The sequence below is a fragment of the Ictidomys tridecemlineatus genome, chromosome 11 (genome assembly GCF_052094955.1).
Source record: "Ictidomys tridecemlineatus isolate mIctTri1 chromosome 11, mIctTri1.hap1, whole genome shotgun sequence".
Taxonomy (NCBI): Eukaryota; Metazoa; Chordata; class Mammalia; order Rodentia; family Sciuridae; genus Ictidomys; species Ictidomys tridecemlineatus.
Window position 1 is genome coordinate 32,063,593 of NC_135487.1, and position 18,583 is coordinate 32,082,175.

An 18,583-nucleotide genomic window follows, 5' to 3' on the forward strand; every position below is an offset into this window, starting at 1 on the left:
TGCTCTGAGTTGTGTTAGGAGTGTACCTGGCCAAGGTCAATGGGGTTTCTTCAAGCGCAGGGACTAATAACCACACTGCCCTAGACAGAAAAAAGTTTACCTTGTCTCTGCCCCACTGCCCCTGAGTAACATACTCAGTGGGACCAGATTTCCCAGTTGTTCAACTGCCTAGAGGCGGGGAGGTGCTGGACGAGCCCCTAGAACTTGGGGGCGGGTTCTGGGGAGCTTTCTCCCCCAAGCGCCACGCCCCCTATCTCTCGGGGACCAACAGCTCGCGGGTGCGGGAAGCGGGAGGGCAGGAGCTGGGCGGGGCCTCTGGGGCCTGGGTTTGCGCGCGGTTTCCCGGGTGACTGCTGTGCGGAAGAGGCGGGGCTGCCGGGGCCCCCCCCCTTCCCCGCTGCCTGGCTCCCCCAGGCGGTGGCCCCAGAGGGTCTGCCAGAAGCGCGGCTTAAGAAACGGCGCCAGAGACCGGTGTGGCGGACTGGGTAATTCCAGGCGTGAGGATGGCAGGACAAGGCGGGGCCTGGGAAGCCAGGGTGGGCGGGGCCCTGCCCCGGGCGACCGGCGATCTCCGAGTAAATCCAGCGCTCTGACCTGTCATCCCAAAGGCCCGAGCTGGGGACGGCGGCGCGGGCGCCATGCCCCGGGGTTCCCTGTCGCTGTGGGAGCTGGTGGAGGAGCATGTTCCACTCCCGGAGCGGCCTGAAGTGAAGAGGATTCTGGGGGAGGCGGTGGTAGATCTGAGCCTGGAGCTACGAGCGGAGGTGGGGAGTGGGAAGGTGGGCCATGTCCCAGACCATTCGTGATTTGCCATCCCTTCCGGGTCTCTGGCCCTGCCCGCTGACTCCCTAGATCTTGTCAGGTGTCGCTATCCGCCTTGCCCTTTCCTGTTTGACTCCGCCCTACCCGACACTCGGGTCCCCTCAATGCCCAGTAGCAAGGTGCCCCAGCTCTCCTTGCAGGTGGCGATGCTAGAGGTACTGCTGCAAGAGGCTCGATCTTCCCAAGCCTCAGGCTGTCACCCCATCTCTGACCCTTGCTCCCTTCTGGCACCTCCGCCACTCCTGAGGGACCTCATGCGCCAGGAACTCCAGCAGCTTCTCCAAAGGCTCCGAGACAAGGCCATCTGCGAGGGCAGGTGGGAATCTCAGGCCTGGGCCTCTGCAGGAAACAAATAGGCTAGTCCTGCCCCTGATAAGGAGCCAGGGTGGCCTTTCCTGTGGTTTCCTGAAAGGAACCCCTCAGCTTCCTTCCTGTGCACCTTGTAGGGACCCGGCCCAGGCTTGGGCTGCATATAGCCCCAAGGTTATTCGCTTTGCCTTGGAGGAGCCCAGGTGTGACTTGCCAGAACAGGAGATATCCCAGATGAGAGCTGGTGAACACAGGTAAAGTGGTAGGGGAGGAGAGACCTGTTCTTGCTTGAGTAGGGCCCCAGCCAACTGGTAGATTTCACCTGGTTCCATGGAAGAGCTCCCAGTCTGGGTCGGAGCCCTTTTATAGCAGTGATAGGGATCAGCACCTGAGGGCTATAGAAGCCTCAAGGAGATACTTGCCCAACCTGGAGGCAGCAAGGTTTTCTGGAGAGAGCAACTGGTTTAATCTGGGTCTTGGAGTAAGGAGCAGTTCTCCAGTCAGATGAAGAGAATTTTGCAGGAAGAGAGAGGCCAGGAGGTGGGGTTCAGTGGGCAGTTCTTTCTCAAGCCTAAAGAATAGGAGTGAGGGCTGGGCTACAGAGGCAGGGAGAGCTGAGAGGACAGGGCAGGCGAACAGTATTTACAGCAGGGGACTGAGATAAACAGGCATTTTCATAGAAGTGGATATAGCAGCTTCTAATCCTCACACAACACTGTAAGGTGAGTGATGTTCCTACTTTGCAGATGAGAAAGCTGAATTTCAGAAAGGATAAGCAATTTGCCCAGGTCACATTCAGTGAAGGGTGGCAGCCCATTTGCAAGCCTAGGCTCCAGAACTCCTACTATATTATGCTGTATTATGTTGCCTTTATAAGAAAAGACACACAGTTACCTAGGAGAAGCTACATTTGTGTCCCTAAGGCCTGGGGTGAGCAACATGGGAGAGTGACGTAGACTTCATCTGCCAGCAGCAGTCACAGGGACCTCAGTTTCATCAAGGATCAGCTGAATATGTCCAACATTGACCAAGTTGCTGGATACCTGAGGTGAGGCCTAGGGGCACCTGAGTGGGTATGTGAGGCACAGGAAAGGAGACGGGGATGGATCTTAAGATGCTGGGACTGAGAGAGAAGGGAGATCCATGTGTGTAAGGCTGGGAGGTAGATAGAGCCAGCTATTGAAGAGCTAGTGGGCCTCCTTCCAGGAAGGACCAAGGCCTTAAGATTTTTATTCTGACATGGAGGGAGCTGCAAGAAGGTAAGCAGAGGAAGGGCTGTGATGTGGCAAAGAATGGAGGCAGGAGAAGTTATAAGCTCAGAGAAATAGCATAGAAGAGGGGATGGGGCCTACAAGGGTGAATGTTATGAGGTAGACAAGAAGATACATCCTGCCCAGAGAGAGACTGACCTGGGCCAGAAGTCTATGCTAGGCAGCACCCAGGTAGCAGAGGGCAATGCAAATTGAGAAAGACGGGGCTAGAGGGGGTTCCTGGTAAGGCTGAAACTGGGAACTGAGTGATGGGCTCAGCTTACTTGGTCCTGTGGCACTGCTTGTGGCTGCCATGTTGCCTATGTCCCAGAGGCCTCCTGGAGGAGGAGTGTCGCACCTTGGAGAGGGAGATTTCCACCTTGCAGGTGAGCATCGCCCTGGACCTTTCCTTAGAGCTTCTCTGCTGAGCAGAGACATATTTCTCACCTGGGGGTCTGTGACCCATGCATGTGTGTGTGTGTGTGTATATATATATATACATATGTGTACAGATTGTGAGTTCTATATCCATTCTTCATATGTGCACACCTGTGTGTGTGAAATCCTAGAAGCCCAGGATTCTGGTTGAGCTCCTGTCCAAAGTCAGCAGTTTTAGATTAATCTGCTGGATTTCCCAGGTCTTTCGCCTCTTTCCCTTACCTAAGTCTGAATATAGGCCCAAGAACCATCTCACTTGACTTTTGATAGGGCTGATGTTCCCTCCAAGGGCTTCTCTTGTGGTGGTTGGTCTGAAAGCTGCTTGGCTTCATTCCCAGGCCCTACTCTGGGGATCTTGGTCTCTGCCTTCAGGATGTGCCACTGACTCACCTCTCCCTGCAGTGCTGCCTGGAAGCAGAGCATACGCAGGCTCACCAGCCCTCTGAAGCAACCCTGGAGCCCACCCTGGCAGGTGAGGACCCTGAGCTGGCCCCAGAACACCCAGCCTCCTGCCCGTGCTCCATACTAGGCACACACTAGAGGAGCTGGGCACTCTCTCAGCAGTGTCCTTTCACAGAGCTAAAGGAGCAGAAAAAGGCCATGGAAAAGGAGCTTCAGGCCTCTTTGGGAACTTCCTGCATCTTTGCCAAATACAGGTATACCAAAATGGAGATGGCAGTCAGGGTGGGCTGAAGGGTCAGACCATGGCCCGCATACTGTTACTCCTTTCTGTCCAGGCAGCAGCCATTGGAGTCATCCATTCAGGACCTTAGATCCTTTCCTCCCCTCCATGGAGCTGATGGAGTTTGGACTGGGCCTCTTCAAGGCCACCTACCTGTACCTCCTTTGGAGCGCTGCCCCCAGTCTCAAGGCTGGGCCTCCAGCTGCCGCTGGGGACGGCAGCTTCGGTGCGGCCCCAGGGAAAGACCAGCTTCCACACCAATGTCCACTGCAGCACCCCAGGCCCCAAGCTGAAGGGCCAACCACAAAGCAGACTTCTGCTTCTGTCAGAACTTGCCCCTTCTACAATGCCACCTTAGTTGCCATGGCCCTGCCAGCTTCAGGTCTCATCTTGGATGAGTTCTTGCCAAGACCCTAAGGCTGTTTGTCTGTCTAGCCCTTTTCCCACTCCCTTGCCAGGTCCCTGGTATTCACGGTAAGTTGCCAGACATCTATCCTAGCTGTCAAATCCTTTGGCCTTTCTCCTCCCAGGCCTCCACAAAGGCTTGGCCAACAGAGGTCCCATCCCAGTTCTGACTCTTGTCCCCTAGGGGACCCAGACAAAGCACAGCAGCAGTTCAGAGACAGGAATAGAAATTTCATTAAAATCTATGGACTTTAAAATCCTAGTGGTGCACGATGGGCAGGGGCAGGCAGTGCACCATTATTGCTACAAAGGATTAGACACGGCTTGACTGGGGCTGTCACTGCACAGAGGGCACGGAGGACGGACAAATGGACACTGCAGGCCTTGAGAGGAGCTTTGGCTCCAGAGGAGGATGGAACATGTGGGCTGGGGCCATTTGGCACATGAATGAGGGCAACACGTCTGGGAAGACTGGGCTTTTAGCCTGGTGGAGGGAGGGCAAAGGGCTGTCGTGCAGGGTCTCCTTCCCAAGGGCTCTGAGCTCACACCTCCTGCTGAGCAGCCTCCACCCCTGCCCTCCTGAAACAAGTGCTTTGGGAAGGCTGCTGGGTCACAGCCTCTGCTGGGTGGGCCCCATATCCAGGGCTGGAATGAGGGACACAGACCCTGGAGCAGCTGAGTGAGGTGCAAGCAGGCCTGGAAGACAGATTGGACCCAAGGCTGGGGGCAGGGGTAGCAACCACAGATACAATCTTTACAAAAATAATTACACAGATAAACAGGGCTGGGTGGTACGTCTGACAGGTAACACTGTGCAGCTCCCCAGCCCTTTAACCTGCCAGGTAGGAAGATCCAGATTTGCCTGGGCAGAGGCTGGGGTCTGTTCTGAGGGCAGGAACACTGGTCACAAGGCTGGAGGCCCAGGGAGGACAGGTCGGAGGGCCAGCCCAGAACCTCAGCTCAGGGCAGAGTGTGAGGGTATCACAGGCCATTATAAAGGCTGGTAGGCCTCTGGGGACCTGGCCCAAGATCCCTCCAAAGTGCTTTGGGCCCCCCTGCAGTCCCCCCACAGCTTCTCTACCCCCTTGGCATCCGAAGGACATGTAAACACTGGGGACACAAGCACAAATGACTGCACTAGCAGTGGTGGCCAAGTGGACAGCAGCCATCCTGGCCAGGGCATGATGGGGCAGGTGGTGACACCTGTCCACTGCCTCCCCAGTCTGTGGTGGGAGCACGGGGTAGGGTGGGGCCACTCCCCTGCAGCTGTGCTCATATTCGGGAGTCCTGGAGGCGGTTAGAGCTGTTACTGCCCACAATGGGGATCTGGGCCTTGTCTGGGTGCAGCGGCTGGACCTCAAACCCATCTTCAGGAGAGGGGGCTATGGTGGGGGCATAGCGCCCAGTCCGGTGCTCCAGAAGGGCAGGGCCCCAGTCTCTGCTTGGCTTTGTGGCATTTTTCAAACGCTGCACAAGAAGTAGGCAGAGGGTGCAGCAGGCAGGGTGTCAGAAGGGAGCCCTTAAGCCTCATCCACCCACTTCCTCCCATTTCTCCAAGTTGCCCAATCCCTACTCCTCACCTGGAGAAGGGTGTCCCCATCTGTACGGCAGAGCTGGAACAGGGCGTAGAGTGGGATGCAGATGACAGAGGACAGGGCCATGAGGAAGCCAATGGCCACAGCCCAGCCTGGGTACTGGTAGTGGTTATAGGTGATTGGCCGGTACTGGATCACCGTGAAGATGAGAATAAACTGCAGGATGTGGATGGGAGTGGGTGTGAGGCCAGCTCAGAGATCCTCCCAGACCCCAGACCCTCCCTCCTAGCAGCATCCCTTCTTCTACCTACTCCCAAGCTGGAAAGTGGCAACTGTTAACACCTGGGCAGTGGAAGAAGCTGGCAGGCCCAGGGGCATAGGATATGGTGGGCAGATGGAATGGGAAAGGTCTGTCTTTGCCATAGTCCTGAACTAGCTGGAGAACAATCAAGCTGCAGCTTGCTTTGGAAGTCAAGAATTCCAAAAAGGTCTCTTTTAGGCAAAGCCAAATCCCTGGCCTTTAGGCCTTCACCTTGCAACGTGACCTCAGTTCATCTTTCTGGCCATGTTACTTTACCTCAATGTTTCAGTTATACCCAGCACTTCTACCCTTTCTCCATTTGTTCTGGAGAATCATCCTCTACATCTTCCTTTGTCAAACCCTGTGTCAGGACTACCTCCTTCAGGAAGCTGTCCCAGATTTGTCTCCTTTTGAAGAGCCCCTCAGTGGCATTTCCCATCTGCCTTGCTCAGTTATGTTTCCTGTTTCCCATGTACCTGGGAGCACCTGGCCATGCGTGAGCTCTGAGTCTGCAGTGCACAGTGCCTGGTGCAGTCTTATGGATTTGAACTGATTAATGCTGAGAAATAGAAGGAGCTGGGGAAAGAGTAGGACAAAGCCCTGCCTGGCTATGGCTGTGGAGATAGTGACATTTAGCTTGAGGAGGGCTCAAAGGGTAGAAACGGTGAGCATCAGGCTGTGGGTGTACCAGGGAGCCTCTTTGGAGTGAGATGGGGAGTGAAATCAGTGATTTAGCTAGTGGCCCCTGGTTCCACCAGAGGGCCTGGAGGGTTGGGGTGCCTTAACTTGCCAGCAGAGCTCAGCGTCTTCCCCCAGAACCTTCAGCTGCTTCTTGTAGCTCAAGCTCCTCTGACCTTCCTTGTGACCAAATTCTAAAAGGCAAGATCCACACCCAAACTGGGGACCTCTTCTGGGATGTACATAATGAGACATAATGTAACAAGCCTCCTGAATGGAGCTAGAGCCTGATCTACCTGTGGACAAATCTCTTCATTAGCTGACAGGATGAGTTTGTCAGAAAGAGTTTTCCAGAAATAGAAGCCAAGCACCAAAGAGAACATGACTTCCCAGAAATATAATGGAGCCTGGAATCCTCATCTTATGGTGACTCCAGCCAGGCTTCCTAGGCACAGAGAAGGTACTGCCCATTCTGCTTCAGTCTTGAGAGGACCCCAGACCTAGGCTGAGGCTGCCTGGGAGGCCCTTCTTGTGTTTGTCTCTTTCCCTTGGCAGGTGCCCCAGGTCTACCCCCAGGGTGGCAGCCCTTTCTGAGTGTTGGGAGGCTGAGCTCCCTTCAGGTGGGTCCTAGGCAGTGGCACTGGCCTCCCTGGCCTCCCGCTCCTGAAAGCAGAAGACTTCCGCTCCTCCAGTTTCAAAGCTGGGCTGGTGGCCAGAACGGGTGCCTGTGCCAAGCTGAGAAACATCCCATACCCCATGTGGTAGAGGCCTCAGCCCTCCAGGGGCCTATTTTTTAGAAACATGAGCCAAAGTGGAAGTCTGGTGCTGAGTTCCCTATGGTCCTGAGGAATAGAGCATGATAAGATGTCACTCCACACAGTGCCCTGACCACTCACTAGGTGACACCAGTGTCACTCAGAGGTAGCCTTGCTGCTTCTTTGTGTATACTATTCGCTGCCCCACCCCCCTCCTGCCCACTTTCCACCTCAAGCACAAGGAGATGGTTTTTAGCCCATAGCATGCTCCAGATTGGGCTACCTGTTCCACATCATGGCTCTGCCCAGCCTTACTACTTATGTGACTATGGACATTACTTAACATCCGTATGTCATAATTTCCTCATCTGTAAAATGTGGATAATGATACCCTGGAGAGTTGTGTTCACAAACTAACATGTAAAGAGTGTACAGAAAGGGCTTGAGTCCTTGCCCTGGGGGGATTTCTCCCACCAATTCAACTTTCTGTTGGGAGTCTGGCAACAGGGACTTCCCCTCCTAAGCCAGCCTACTTCCCTACCAGGAAGGATTAGGAATCTGCCCCCTCCCCATGCAAAGCTGATATCTCTTATGCCTGCATGGAAAGGTCCTGGGGCCACTTCTGGAATACTTCCACTTATGTTGATGCCACATAACCAACCTCCTTGGGCACCTCCTCTGTGGGGCTGGGGGTAACAGCATTGAGGTAGACAGGGATGACACTAATACCAATGGCTTATGAGAACCCTCAGGAGAAGCCAGGCAGGAATACCAGGGAGGGGGTGCTGATTTACTGGGGTTGCTGCCAGCCACCATCCCCCTCCAAGCTTGGGCAATGCTGTCAGTCAAGTATAGTTAAGTACAGGTCTCCGTATTCCCTTCCTGGCCCGAGGTCAGCGCTTGGGGCTCTAAGTATGCACACACTTATCTGACTGTTCAACCTTCCTCAGACACCTGGAGGCCAGGGTCATGGGTGTGGAGCTCTGGCCTAGTGACAGACTCCTGTTCTCCCTCCACTGACTTCCAAGAGGACACTTGGCTGATGAGCAGCAGAAAGAGGGAGGGCACCGAGGAACTTACAAAGATGATAGCTGGAGAGACAAAGCGCCAGCAGATCTGGAAGAAGAGGGGTGGTGGGAACCCCAGCATCATCTGGATGTCCTGGAAGTAGTTCCGGTGCCCTGGAGAGAGGGCGGTCAGCAGGCCCAACAGGACAGTGGGCTGGCTACAGGCAGGGACACGCAAGTCCATGGAAACACGGGCACTTACCATAGATGTACATGATGGACACACACATGATGCAGGAGATGATGACCAAGGAAAAGCTGGCTGCGTAGTTGTCCATCAGCAGTAGCCAGTAGATTCCTGCCTGTGGGCCAGCAAGCAGCTGAGCAGGGTGTCCATGGCCCAGGCTCCCCATGCACCTGCAACTACAGCCCAGCCTTTCTCCCACTTGGTCCTTACCTGGCTGGTGAGGGGGATGCCCAGTAGGAAGCCAGCCACAGCCACACCCAAGGTCACATAGGTCTTTTTCTGTAGGATCCATTCATTCCCCACCTCGTCCACAATGGCTGTGACCAGTGTCTCTAGGAGGCAGAACTGTAGGGCACAATCATCAGAGTAGGGGCCTGACCTCTGCCCTCTCCTCTCTTCCCCAGGTCACCAGCCCCGTCCCGCACTTCGTACCTGAGTGCCCAGCCCCAGCAAGATGAGCATGAAGAAGAAGAGCAGGGACCACAGTGGGGAAATGGGCAACAGTGTGAGGGCCTCAGGGTAAGCCACAAAGGCCAGGCCAGGGCCGTGATCTGCCACACGGGACACATCCACACCCAGGTGATTGGCCATGAAGCCAAGAATGGAGAAAATGACGAAGCCAGCATAGACGCTGGTGGCACAGTTGGTGATGCTGATGATGATACTGTCCCTAAGGGGAAGGAGAACAGAGACCATTCAGGACAGCCAGCTTACTTCCCTTTCCCTGATTTGGGCCAAGAGAAGTCATGGAGACAGGGAATGTTCTAGAAACAAACATGCCCCCCAACTCCTTTTCTGGTCCACTCCGGGGCTTTTTAAGTAAATCTGAGACTTTTGTATCCTCACAGAGCTCCGAGACATCATTATCCCGTCTCTCCTCCTTCTCTGGCCAAAGAGCCACCCAGACCCAATACTCTCAGGACTTCAAAAACATGAGAGGAAGGGGAGGGCCCTGGTGGGCAGGAGGCAGCACTGGAGTGTGTTGGTCTGGGGCACCAGGTTGGGCTGTGGAGAGGGCAAGGCACAGCAGGCAGCCTCAGGGCTGGCCCCAGCTTCTCACCGGTAACAGTTGTTGTGGAACTTGTTGTAGGAAGCCATGGTGATGAGCCCGCCCCACGCACAGCCCAGTGAGTAGAAGATCTGGGAGGCAGCATCTCCCCATACCTGCAGGGAGGCCAGGGAGGCACCATGTCAGCAAGGTCCCAGCCCGGTCCCTCCCTCCCCGTCAGGGTCCCCCTCCACATCCCACCTTGGCCTCCAGGATCTTGTCCCACTGTGGGGTCAGGTAGTACATGATACCCGTGAAGGCTCCTTCCAGGGTCACTCCACGCACAAACAGGATGGTCAGCACCACATAGGGGAAAGTGGCCGTGAAGTACACCACCTGGGGACAAGATGGACTCCATGGACTCCTCTGGGCTCTTTTCCTCCCTGGTACCACCTCGTTGTCCCCGAGGCACCACGGATCCTCTGGTCCCTCTTCCCCTCCTATGGCCCTTACCCATCCTCGACATCCCCCCACAATCCAGGCAGGGGAGGCAGGGTCTTTCAGGGTGGGAACAGACCCTGCCTGGGGAGGGGTACTTGCTTTCCCTGAAGACTTGACCCCTCGGATGAGGCAGAGAAAGACGACCACCCAGGAGACACCAAGGCAGCCGAGGAGGGGCAGCCGCACCTCCCCAAAGTTCCCGATGTCGTCTGACAGCTTCAGTACATAGAGCCTGGGGAGGGGAAACTGTCATTGAGGGCCAGCTCTGCTGCCCAGCAACAAATGTCAAGGTCCCAGGGCACTGTTGGCCACTCCCTTTTGGGTCCTGAGGTCCTAGCAGCCAGCTTGGTGGGAGATGGAAGCACTTCAGGGGCCCAGCTCCAGCCAGCCCTGCGCTTTCTCTCTGCTGTAGCTCCTGGGCCCTGAGACTCATGCACTGCCCTGCAGCCTCTCCTAGGACCCTCAAGGGCTCTGGAGGCCACCTGGAAGCCTGGGGCATGGGGGTCTGTCTCTTTGTCCCTGCTTGGACCCACCCTGCCCTTGCTTATGCATTTCTCCCTTTAGGAATGCCCTGTCTCCTCTCAGAAGTCACCTTCTCCGGGAGGCCTTCGTGAGCATGCCACCCACACTAGTCAGCGCCACCACTGGTGAGCTGAGGGAGGCAGCAGACTGCAGGGTAAAGATGGCACCCAAACTCCTCTCAGGGTCCTCCTCTGCCCCCTGGGCCGCACCAGTTGGACTCTTTCAAACAGATATTTAGGTGCCAGGCTCTGTGCTGGGCCTCCAGACCTGCAGAAGCCATGCTCCCAGCCCTCAGGAAAGAAGGTGGAGAAAAGGCAGCCACACAGCTCTGGGCAGGAAGGGTAAGGCAGAGGTGGGACAAAGTGCTGCAATCCCAGAGGGACATCCCCATCCCATGGGAGAAGACAGGGGAGGTGAGGCTGGACCTGTGGTGTGAAGAGAGGGGAGGAGGTCGGGGGAGAGGACTGGAAGGACATGCCAGGCTGAGGGAACAGCATCCGCCAGGACAGAGGATCAGGAATTAGTGTGGCCCAGCCTGGGCACGTCAGGAAGCTCAGTAAGGCTGGAACAGAGAGGGGACCATGAAGAGAGAAGGGTGAAGAATAGGAAAGGACTAGATGGTAACAGGTCAGAAAGTTGAGGCTGAGAGGTTTGAATTTTGTTTTGAAGACAATGGAAGGCCTCTGAAGGGTTTTGATAAGGATATTCTGATGGCCTGTCCTTGGCTTTGCAGTAGTTCCTATCTCACAGGAAAAAACAAAGTCCTTACAGTGGTTACAGGCCCTACAGGATCCATTGTCCCCCACCCTGCCATCTCTCTGATCTCTCCTCCTACCCTCCCCCCTGCTCACTGCTCTAGCTGCACTGACTTCCTTGTTTCTTAAACATGACAATACCTCAGGACCTTTGCACATTCCATCGCCTCTGTCTGGAGTGCTCTTTCCTCAGATAGTCACATGCACATGTGGATATGTTACTGGAAAGACATACAGCCCTTAGGCCCTGCAGTCACATAGGGCCCTGCACTTAGAAGGACCTTGTGCTTGGTTTAATGCTCTACCATCGCCATCTTGAGACTCTTAATAAACTTGAACAAGATGCCCCATATTTTCATTTTCACTGGGTCCTACACTCCCTCCCTCTTCAATTCCTTCAGGTCTTTACTCAGGTGTCCTCTTCTCAAAGCCCCGCCCTGCCCAGCACCCCTGGCCCCTCCCTCGACCCTCCTCTGCTCACAGTTGTCTGTCATACCATATACTATTGTGTTTGCTCATTGTCTGAGGAGAGGAGTCTTTGTTCAGTTCCTTCAGTGTTGTTCACAGCGAGACACTCAATGAATGGACATTGTGTTAAATGGCTTGGGAGGTGAAAGAGGGAAACTGGAGGGAGACTAGTTTGGTTGTTGGAATTTTCCAGTTTAGAGGTAAGGAGTAAGAAAGAAGCTCTTGGGCCTCACTATTCTCACCTGTACAATGCAGGTAATAACATCAGCCTGAGAATAATTTGCAGATAAATGTAGATTGAACACAGGCTTCCTTCTTCTCTTTTGGTACTGGGGATAGAACTCACTCCCCCAGCCCTATTTTTTTTTTTTTTTTTTGTATTTTATTTAGAGATAGGATCTCACTGAGTTGTTTAGCATTTCCCTTTTGTTGAGGCTGGCTCTGAACTCACAATCCTCCTGCCTCAGCCTCCCAAGCTGCTGGGATTACAGGCGTGTCCTACCATGCCCAGCTATTTTATTTATTTGTGATGCTGGGGATTGAACCCAAGGCCTTGTGCATTCGAGGAAAGCACTTTACCAACCAAGCTATCTCCCTAGCCCCTCCCTTCTTCCTCTTTTACAGTAGGCTCTCAGCACAGCTCCACCCACATCTGCCGGCCTTTAGCATCCTAAGCTATTTTCCTCCCTCCCCCAGTTAGTACTCAAACCTCATGACACCTGTCTTTTTTCCTTCGTGATACACAATAGAAAAAAATACTGGTTGGCTCATTAAGGTAAATAAACAAGGTCACTCAGCTAAAAGCAGCTGTTGGGGGCTCCAGCTGCCCAGGCACTGCCTGCCTGGGTGCTAGGTGCTCCACCAGGGAAGACTGGCCCTTCAGAAAGCCCAGGGTCCTTCCACTGCTACTGATAAGAGTCACTTTTCAGCCAGGCACAATGGCACACACCAGTAATTCCAGCAGCTCAGGAGGCTAAGGCAGGAGGATTGCACACTTCAACCTAGCCTCAACAACTTAATAAGGCCCTAGGTAACTTAGGAAGACCCTGTCTCAAAATACAAAATAAAAAGGGCTGGGAATGTGGCTAAGTGGTTAAGTGCCCCTGGGTTCAATCCCTGGCACCAAAAAAAATTTTTTTATTAATTTTAAAAAGTCACTTTCTCAAGCACCAGCATCCAAGTAAAGAAGCCATTTCTTATTTAAAAGACTTTTAAAACTCTGTCTAATTATTCATGCTAAACTGGTAGTATTTTATGTTATTTTTATTGCAAGAATACAGTACTAGGGATTAAAGAGTTTAGAAGGCTAGACTGGGAACCAAGAATGAATTCTGGCCTTATTTTAGATGGTACCATATTTAGTTTTCTGTTTTATTTTGGACCATGTGCTTTTAAGATCAAAGAATTAACCTAAGAACTTTTGGAACACAACATATTTACAAGTTGGCTCTTGATACATGACCTCTCTAAAATTATTCTGTCTTATTTTTTAAAACAATTTTCCATGTATATAGGTTCATATAGATAGTCCATATAAAGGTATGTGTATTCCACACATTGACATTTGTATCTATATCTCTATCTTATTTCCTCAACCGGATGGTAAATGCCTTGAGATAGGCCACCGAATCCAGGCCTTTGCATGTCCTACAACTGCTTATTGAGCACCTGTTGCTGTTCTTGGTGACTTGTGTTGCCTCATCTCATTTTACCTTTGTAACAATGGGGGAGGTCTTGCAGCCACCCCAACTTAGGGGATGAACAACTAAAACAGAGAGATTTGGTGACCTCCCAAGGCCACACAGGGGGTAAGTGTCAGAGGCAAGATTTGACATTAGTGTGACTCCAGAGCTGCCGTGAGACACTAGCGGGTGGGGGTAGGATCGAAATCCAATGGGCAGCAGGTGCTGGGTGCCACAGAGGCTGTGGAGCTGGGATAGCCTGGTCATGAGTTCAAGGACTGGTTTAGGTTAGACTAGGACTCAGACTGGCACAAAGGACTGTAAAATGAGATTGTGGTGGGGTGGTGTCACAGGGAGAGCTGGGAGTCAGAAGGATGAGCAAGAGGCGGATGTGGAGTAGAAATCTACCCTTTGGGTTTCTCTAGCTTTAGAGGCATCTCTTCATCTTTCTTTTGGACTGCTTTTCTCCTTCATCAAATGGTAACTTTATTTTTGTTGTTATTTTTGGTACAGAGGATTAAACTCAGGGGTACTCTACCACTGAACTATACCCCACCCTTTTTTCTCCCACTTTTAAAAATTGGTACATTACCCACCTTTTTATTTTATTTTTTATTTTGAGACTGTTGCTAAGTTGCCAAGGCTGGCCTCGAACTTGCAATCCTCTTGCCTAAGCCTCTTGAGTCACTGGAATTACAGGTGTGCACCAGTTTGTTAAGCATAATGTGGTAACTGTAAAATAATACCTGCCTGAGCTACCTAATGGGATGGTTGTAGGGTTCAAATGACATCATGCTGCTTTTCAAAGGGGTATTTGAGAGTGTGGACTGAGAACACTCGCATGGCTTTGCTGGCCTAGGACCAGGCAACAGTGGAGTCAGACAGGCCCTGGACATGCAGACCCAGACACAGCCACTGCTGCTCAGATCCTTAACCTTTGAACGTCTGCCTCTCTGTGTGAAAATAGGGATAATAATACCTACTGAGATAATATGTCAGCACATCGTAGGTGCTCAAGAAATGGAGTGGGGCACACTTGTAATCCCAGCGGCTCTGGAGGCTGAGGCAGGAGGATCACAAGTTCAAAGTCAGCTTCAGCAACTTAAGGAGGCCCTAAGCAACTTACCAGGACCCCGTCTCAAAAGAAAAAGTAATAAAACATTTAAAAGGGGCTGGGAATGTGTAGCTCAGTGGTTAAGCGCCCCTGTATTCAATCCTTGGTACCAGAAAGGAAAAAAAAAAAAAAAAAGGAGTTGCCTGTTCTCCCTCCTTGCTGAGTGAAGCCAGCCTGTGTAACTCCCTTAAAGGTCACTTCCAAGGGTCTCCAGGAGGGGGCAGCAGGGAGCCACTTCTCCAGGAAACAGTTGAGCCAGATATAATGCTCCCTAAGCAGGACTGGCACTGTGCCAGTTGGGGAGCTGGCCATCCAGAGGTCCCCCAGCCAGATTTCTCTGAGAACTATTCCCCTCTGGTTTAATTGATAAAAATCTCCAGAGCTTTTCCCAGGGTGGCTCCTTCCGCCAGGCTGGGAGTCCCTGGTAAACAGCTCCTGAGAGGGGCACCACCGAAGCATCTGGTAGGGGGGCAGCAGGGTGTGTGTGGCTTTGTGCTTCTGGGAGCTTCCAGGAAGGCTCACCATCCTCAGTCTAGATCAAGCTGCCCAGTCCACCCCATGCCTCAAATCTAGTAAAACGCCTAATTGGGCAATTATTTGCAGAGTTGAGCTTGAGCTCAGGAAGGCAGTGTCTGTGTGTCTCACTCCCTGCCTGTCTCCTCTCCAAAATGACCATCCAGAGACTGAGTCCTCCCGCCCCTCCGTGAGAGGCAGTAGCTCTGCTCTCTGCAGAGTGAGTCCTGGGGGAGTGACCATGTCTTGTCTGCCTGTGAGGGGTCTCTCCCCAGCACAGAACCTGCCGCAGGGAAGCTGCTCCTTTGGGAACTGAGCCCTCAGGACCTGCTATGAATTCAAGCATCCCTCTGCCTCCTACATCTCACCTGTGGCTCTCCATCACAAAACAGAGGAAGCTTCAAGCCATTAATCTGGCATTAAGCCTTGTACTATATAGTTGCTACTGGCCTCATTACTCACCAACCCACCTGCCCCCAGCCCCAGATCCTGTTCACCTTCTCCTGGCCTCTGCTCATCTGCTTTTGTCTCTCCTGATCCTTCTTCCTTGCTCCCTTCATTTTCTGTGCAGCTCTAACTACCTCCTCTTGCCCCACTCCCCACTTTTTGTTTTAATGGTACTGGGGATTGAACTCAGGGGCACTCTTCCCCTGAGCTACATCCCCAGCCCCTTTTTTATTCTGAAAGAAGGTCCTGCTAAATTGCCAAGGCTGAACTCAAAACTTAGGGTCTTCCTGCCTCAGCCTCCTGAATTGCTGGGATTACAGGAGTTACATACACCACTGTGACCTTCTCCTTTGTCCCTTTGAATGAACCACTACCCCCTTGGTGATTCTCCACATCCCTGTGCATACCTCCAAGGCACCTGCCCCTAAATGATAAGAAATCTGTCTTCCCATTGGATTCTGAAATCCTTAGGGCAGTGACTCTGGGCAGAGAAGAGGTCTGTGGAATGAATAAATGAGGTCTGCTTATTTGCTCCCAAAGCCCTTTGCCCAGAGGCTCCCCAACAGGACATGAGGAATTTCCTCCAGAATGTCCTGCTGTGCCCTCCAGAACACCTCCAGCAGCAGCTTCCCGTCTCGTGGCTCTGAAACTCCAGTCTCTTGTCACCTCTGAACAGAGTGTGTCAGGCTGTCTTCATCCTAACACCTGGCTTAGCAAACTTCCAAGGCTCCTCTTGTTCTGCAGCATTAAGTCTAAACCCAGTTCTCATTAGTTCTCTATGAAGGCCACCTCAAGGCCCATGAGTCCCCCCCACACCTGTTAGTCTCATTAGAGTAGGCTCCCTCAGCCTTAGGACCAGTCTCTGCTTATCTGAGACCCAGGGCCTTTGCTCACGCTGTTCTCACCAGCCTGTCATCCCCCTTTGCCCCAATTCTCTGATTGCTTGCTAGATTTCTGGAGCCCTCTCTCACTGCTACTCTTTAAGGATGCCCCAAATCAATGTCCTGTCTTCTGTGCTCTTTTCCAATGATTCTTCACCCTCCTCTGCCTCCCTCTGTACCTGTGGGAAGTCTGAACATGCCAGCATCCAACCTAGTCTGCACATGGTTGCCTGATGGGGAAAGGGAGGGCCGAGAGTTGCCACCAGGCTCCCCTGTCCCAAATCAAATGGTACCCTCACCTCCAGTACTCCTCACTGGGGCTGGTCCTCTGCAGGGTGTGGTTGAGTGGGTGGGATAGGTTGCTGGGCAGGGCAGCAGGCCAGGAGCCATTGGTGAGGTTGGAGGTGTCCAGTACACCAGCACAGTCGGGCGTGTTCCAAGGGTTATTGCAGTAGGCCCAGGGCAGCACGTGTGTCATGGAGGAGAAGAAGTAGTAGAAGGCGATGCAGATGATCACATTGTAGTAGATGCCAATATACGTGGATACCACCATCATGCCATAGCCCACGCCTGGCGGGGAAGGGGCACTGGTCAGCACTGATCGGGGAGGAGCCTCACATGTCTAGTGGAAGGAGGTGAGGTTAACAATTTCTAAGGGCTCATGGGGCAGGCTTTGATGGAGGGTCACAGGAGGGACAGGTCAAGGCCTTTGTAGGGGCAAGTCAGGGAGGGAAGGAGTTTTGTGTATACACATGGCAGGAGAAGAGAGTGGAAGGCAAGTAAATATGGATCCCAGCATGCATCCATAGCCTTGGCCATTGATGTCCGGCTTCAGGTCAGCACCAAGGCTCCATGGGGGTTGGCAGTGTTTGTACAGATGGGTGAGTTGGCCTGGCCATCGGAGGCCTCTGTGAGTGTGCGCATGCACACGCCCCTGCATGCATGATTGAGTGCCCCACCCAGGCTCACCTTTGAACATTGGGCTGATCCTCCATACCCCCAGGCAGCCCTGGCTTGCAAACTGGCCAAAGGAGAGCTCCATGAAGAAGAGAGGAATCCCGCAGAATATCAGCATGATGAAGTAGGGGAACATGAAGGCGCCTGGCAGGCAGGGAGAGGTCTGGCTCAGGGTGGGCTCTGAGGATCCCACCCTGAGCTTCCTCCACGGAACCCAACAGCAAAACCTTTGTGATTGGGTAAGAATGGAGTACTAGTGTGCCAGTTATTAAGCAGGAGCCCAGGTCTGGCACCCTACCCCAAGTCTGTCTTTGAACTTGACAAAGCCTCCCAGGAAATCTGCTCTGAGCAGAATCCAGCTCTAGAGCTGCCATGTTTGGTTGGGATTTGATGGTTTAACCAACTGATTTCACAAATATAAGCCACTTTGATCCTCAAATATCTCTGGATCATTTGGGAGGGCTGTTAAAACACAGAGGAAAAAGACAGGGAACCCTGGGAAATAGGGGTACTTTTCTCCACTTCTCCTCATCTCTAGGGAGCAGGCCAGTAGGGCCAGGCCCAAACAGCAGACTGCCAGGGTCTGAGGGTGGTCTGCGCCTTAGGCAAAGGGTGCCTAAGCCAGGGATGGGGGCGAAGAAGACCAGGGCTGGAGGCTAGCCTCTGTCTACAGTAGGGTCTGTGCCAGGACAAGGGTGGCCCAGGCCCTGATGGGTGGGCTCTATCCAAGTGGGTGGTCCTTGCCCTGTGCCCACTGGGTACCTCCCCCGTTGCGATAGCAGAGGTATGGGAAGCGCCAGACATTGCCCAGGCCCACGGCATAGCCCACGCTCGTCAGTACAAACTCGATCTGGTTGCCCCAGTTTCCCCGTGTGAGGTTCGGGTCCCTCTTGGTGGCCTCGCTGGGCACAGCACCATTCTGTGGGGACAGGAGAGAAGCTACCATCAGCAAGCCATTTGTGCTCTGTGCCTGACCCTCTGAGCCTCCCCCAGTGGGGACACTATGGACCCTCCAAGCCCCCACTTCTGGGGTTTCCCCTCTGCTGGCAGGAGCCACAGGCAAGCCTGGCAGAGGAGGGGAGAAGGGAGGAGCGGCTTGGCTGCCAGCGGGTGCCAAGCAGAGCTTCCTTCTCTGGCCCTCAGCACCTGGGTCCAGGTGCATCAGGTCACCTGAGGAACTGCTGCCAACACCTGGAGGAGGGATATTGAGGAGGGAGGTAGAGCCAAGAGCCCACTAGCCCCTCTAAAACCTCCCCTCACTCCTCGGGGTAAGGATCTGGGAGCAGCTGAGCCTCATACCAAGCAGCCAAGTCAGGCTGGGCACAA

The 18,583-nt window shown here is 53.4% G+C and overlaps 2 protein-coding genes across 15 annotated transcripts in view; one reads left to right on the plus strand and one right to left on the minus strand.

Moving 5' to 3' along the window:
- The first annotated feature begins 96 nt into the window (after window positions 1-96).
- On the plus strand, window positions 97-4,163 carry Ccdc24 (coiled-coil domain containing 24). Of its 3 annotated transcripts, none has more exons than XM_040288527.2 (9): window positions 97-485; window positions 609-764; window positions 963-1,138; window positions 1,269-1,385; window positions 2,102-2,179; window positions 2,713-2,767; window positions 3,222-3,291; window positions 3,397-3,475; window positions 3,557-4,163. In XM_040288527.2, the coding sequence occupies exons 2-9, from the start codon at window positions 639-641 to the stop codon at window positions 3,792-3,794; spliced, it is 939 nt and encodes a 312-aa protein (XP_040144461.2). In that variant the 5' UTR covers window positions 97-485; window positions 609-638; the 3' UTR covers window positions 3,795-4,163. The 3 variants fall into 3 exon arrangements, with proteins under 3 accessions (XP_040144461.2, XP_021575555.2, XP_077882249.1); XM_021719880.3 differs by having other exon boundaries at window positions 3,561-4,163; XM_078026123.1 differs by having other exon boundaries at window positions 2,105-2,179.
- Slc6a9 (solute carrier family 6 member 9) overlaps window positions 4,117-18,583 on the minus strand; it is a 32,465-nt gene continuing 17,998 nt past the window's right edge. For 5 of the 12 annotated variants that reach the window (XM_005317940.5, XM_021719840.3, XM_021719829.3 and 2 more), the window contains 12 exons: window positions 18,020-18,176; window positions 17,270-17,401; window positions 16,600-16,870; window positions 10,018-10,150; window positions 9,679-9,813; window positions 9,490-9,593; window positions 8,862-9,099; window positions 8,640-8,774; window positions 8,445-8,544; window positions 8,256-8,356; window positions 5,487-5,657; window positions 4,117-5,373 (listed from right to left, as the gene is read on the minus strand). In XM_005317940.5, coding sequence (XP_005317997.1) covers window positions 5,179-5,373; window positions 5,487-5,657; window positions 8,256-8,356; window positions 8,445-8,544; window positions 8,640-8,774; window positions 8,862-9,099; window positions 9,490-9,593; window positions 9,679-9,813; window positions 10,018-10,150; window positions 16,600-16,870; window positions 17,270-17,401; window positions 18,020-18,176 — 1,872 coding nt within the window. In that variant the 3' untranslated portion in view covers window positions 4,117-5,178. The remainder of the gene's footprint in view (window positions 5,374-5,486; window positions 5,658-8,255; window positions 8,357-8,444; window positions 8,545-8,639; window positions 8,775-8,861; window positions 9,100-9,489; window positions 9,594-9,678; window positions 9,814-10,017; window positions 10,151-16,599; window positions 16,871-17,269; window positions 17,402-18,019; window positions 18,177-18,583) is intronic. The other 7 variants (XM_078026115.1, XM_078026114.1, XM_078026117.1 and 4 more) reach the window with 2 other exon arrangements.

What these genes read in the sequence shown, in the direction of transcription:
- Ccdc24 (XM_021719880.3), top strand. Translation starts at nt 639, where the DNA reads ATGCCCCGGGGTTCCCTGTCGCTGTGGGAGCTGGTGGAGGAGCATGTT. An exon ending in CAAGTTGCTGGATACCTGAG is followed by an intron (nt 2,180 to 2,712) that starts GTGAGGCCTAGG and finishes CCTATGTCCCAG; the next exon opens with AGGCCTCCTGGAGGAGGAGT. An exon ending in CCTGGAGCCCACCCTGGCAG is followed by an intron (nt 3,292 to 3,396) that starts GTGAGGACCCTG and finishes GTCCTTTCACAG; the next exon opens with AGCTAAAGGAGCAGAAAAAG.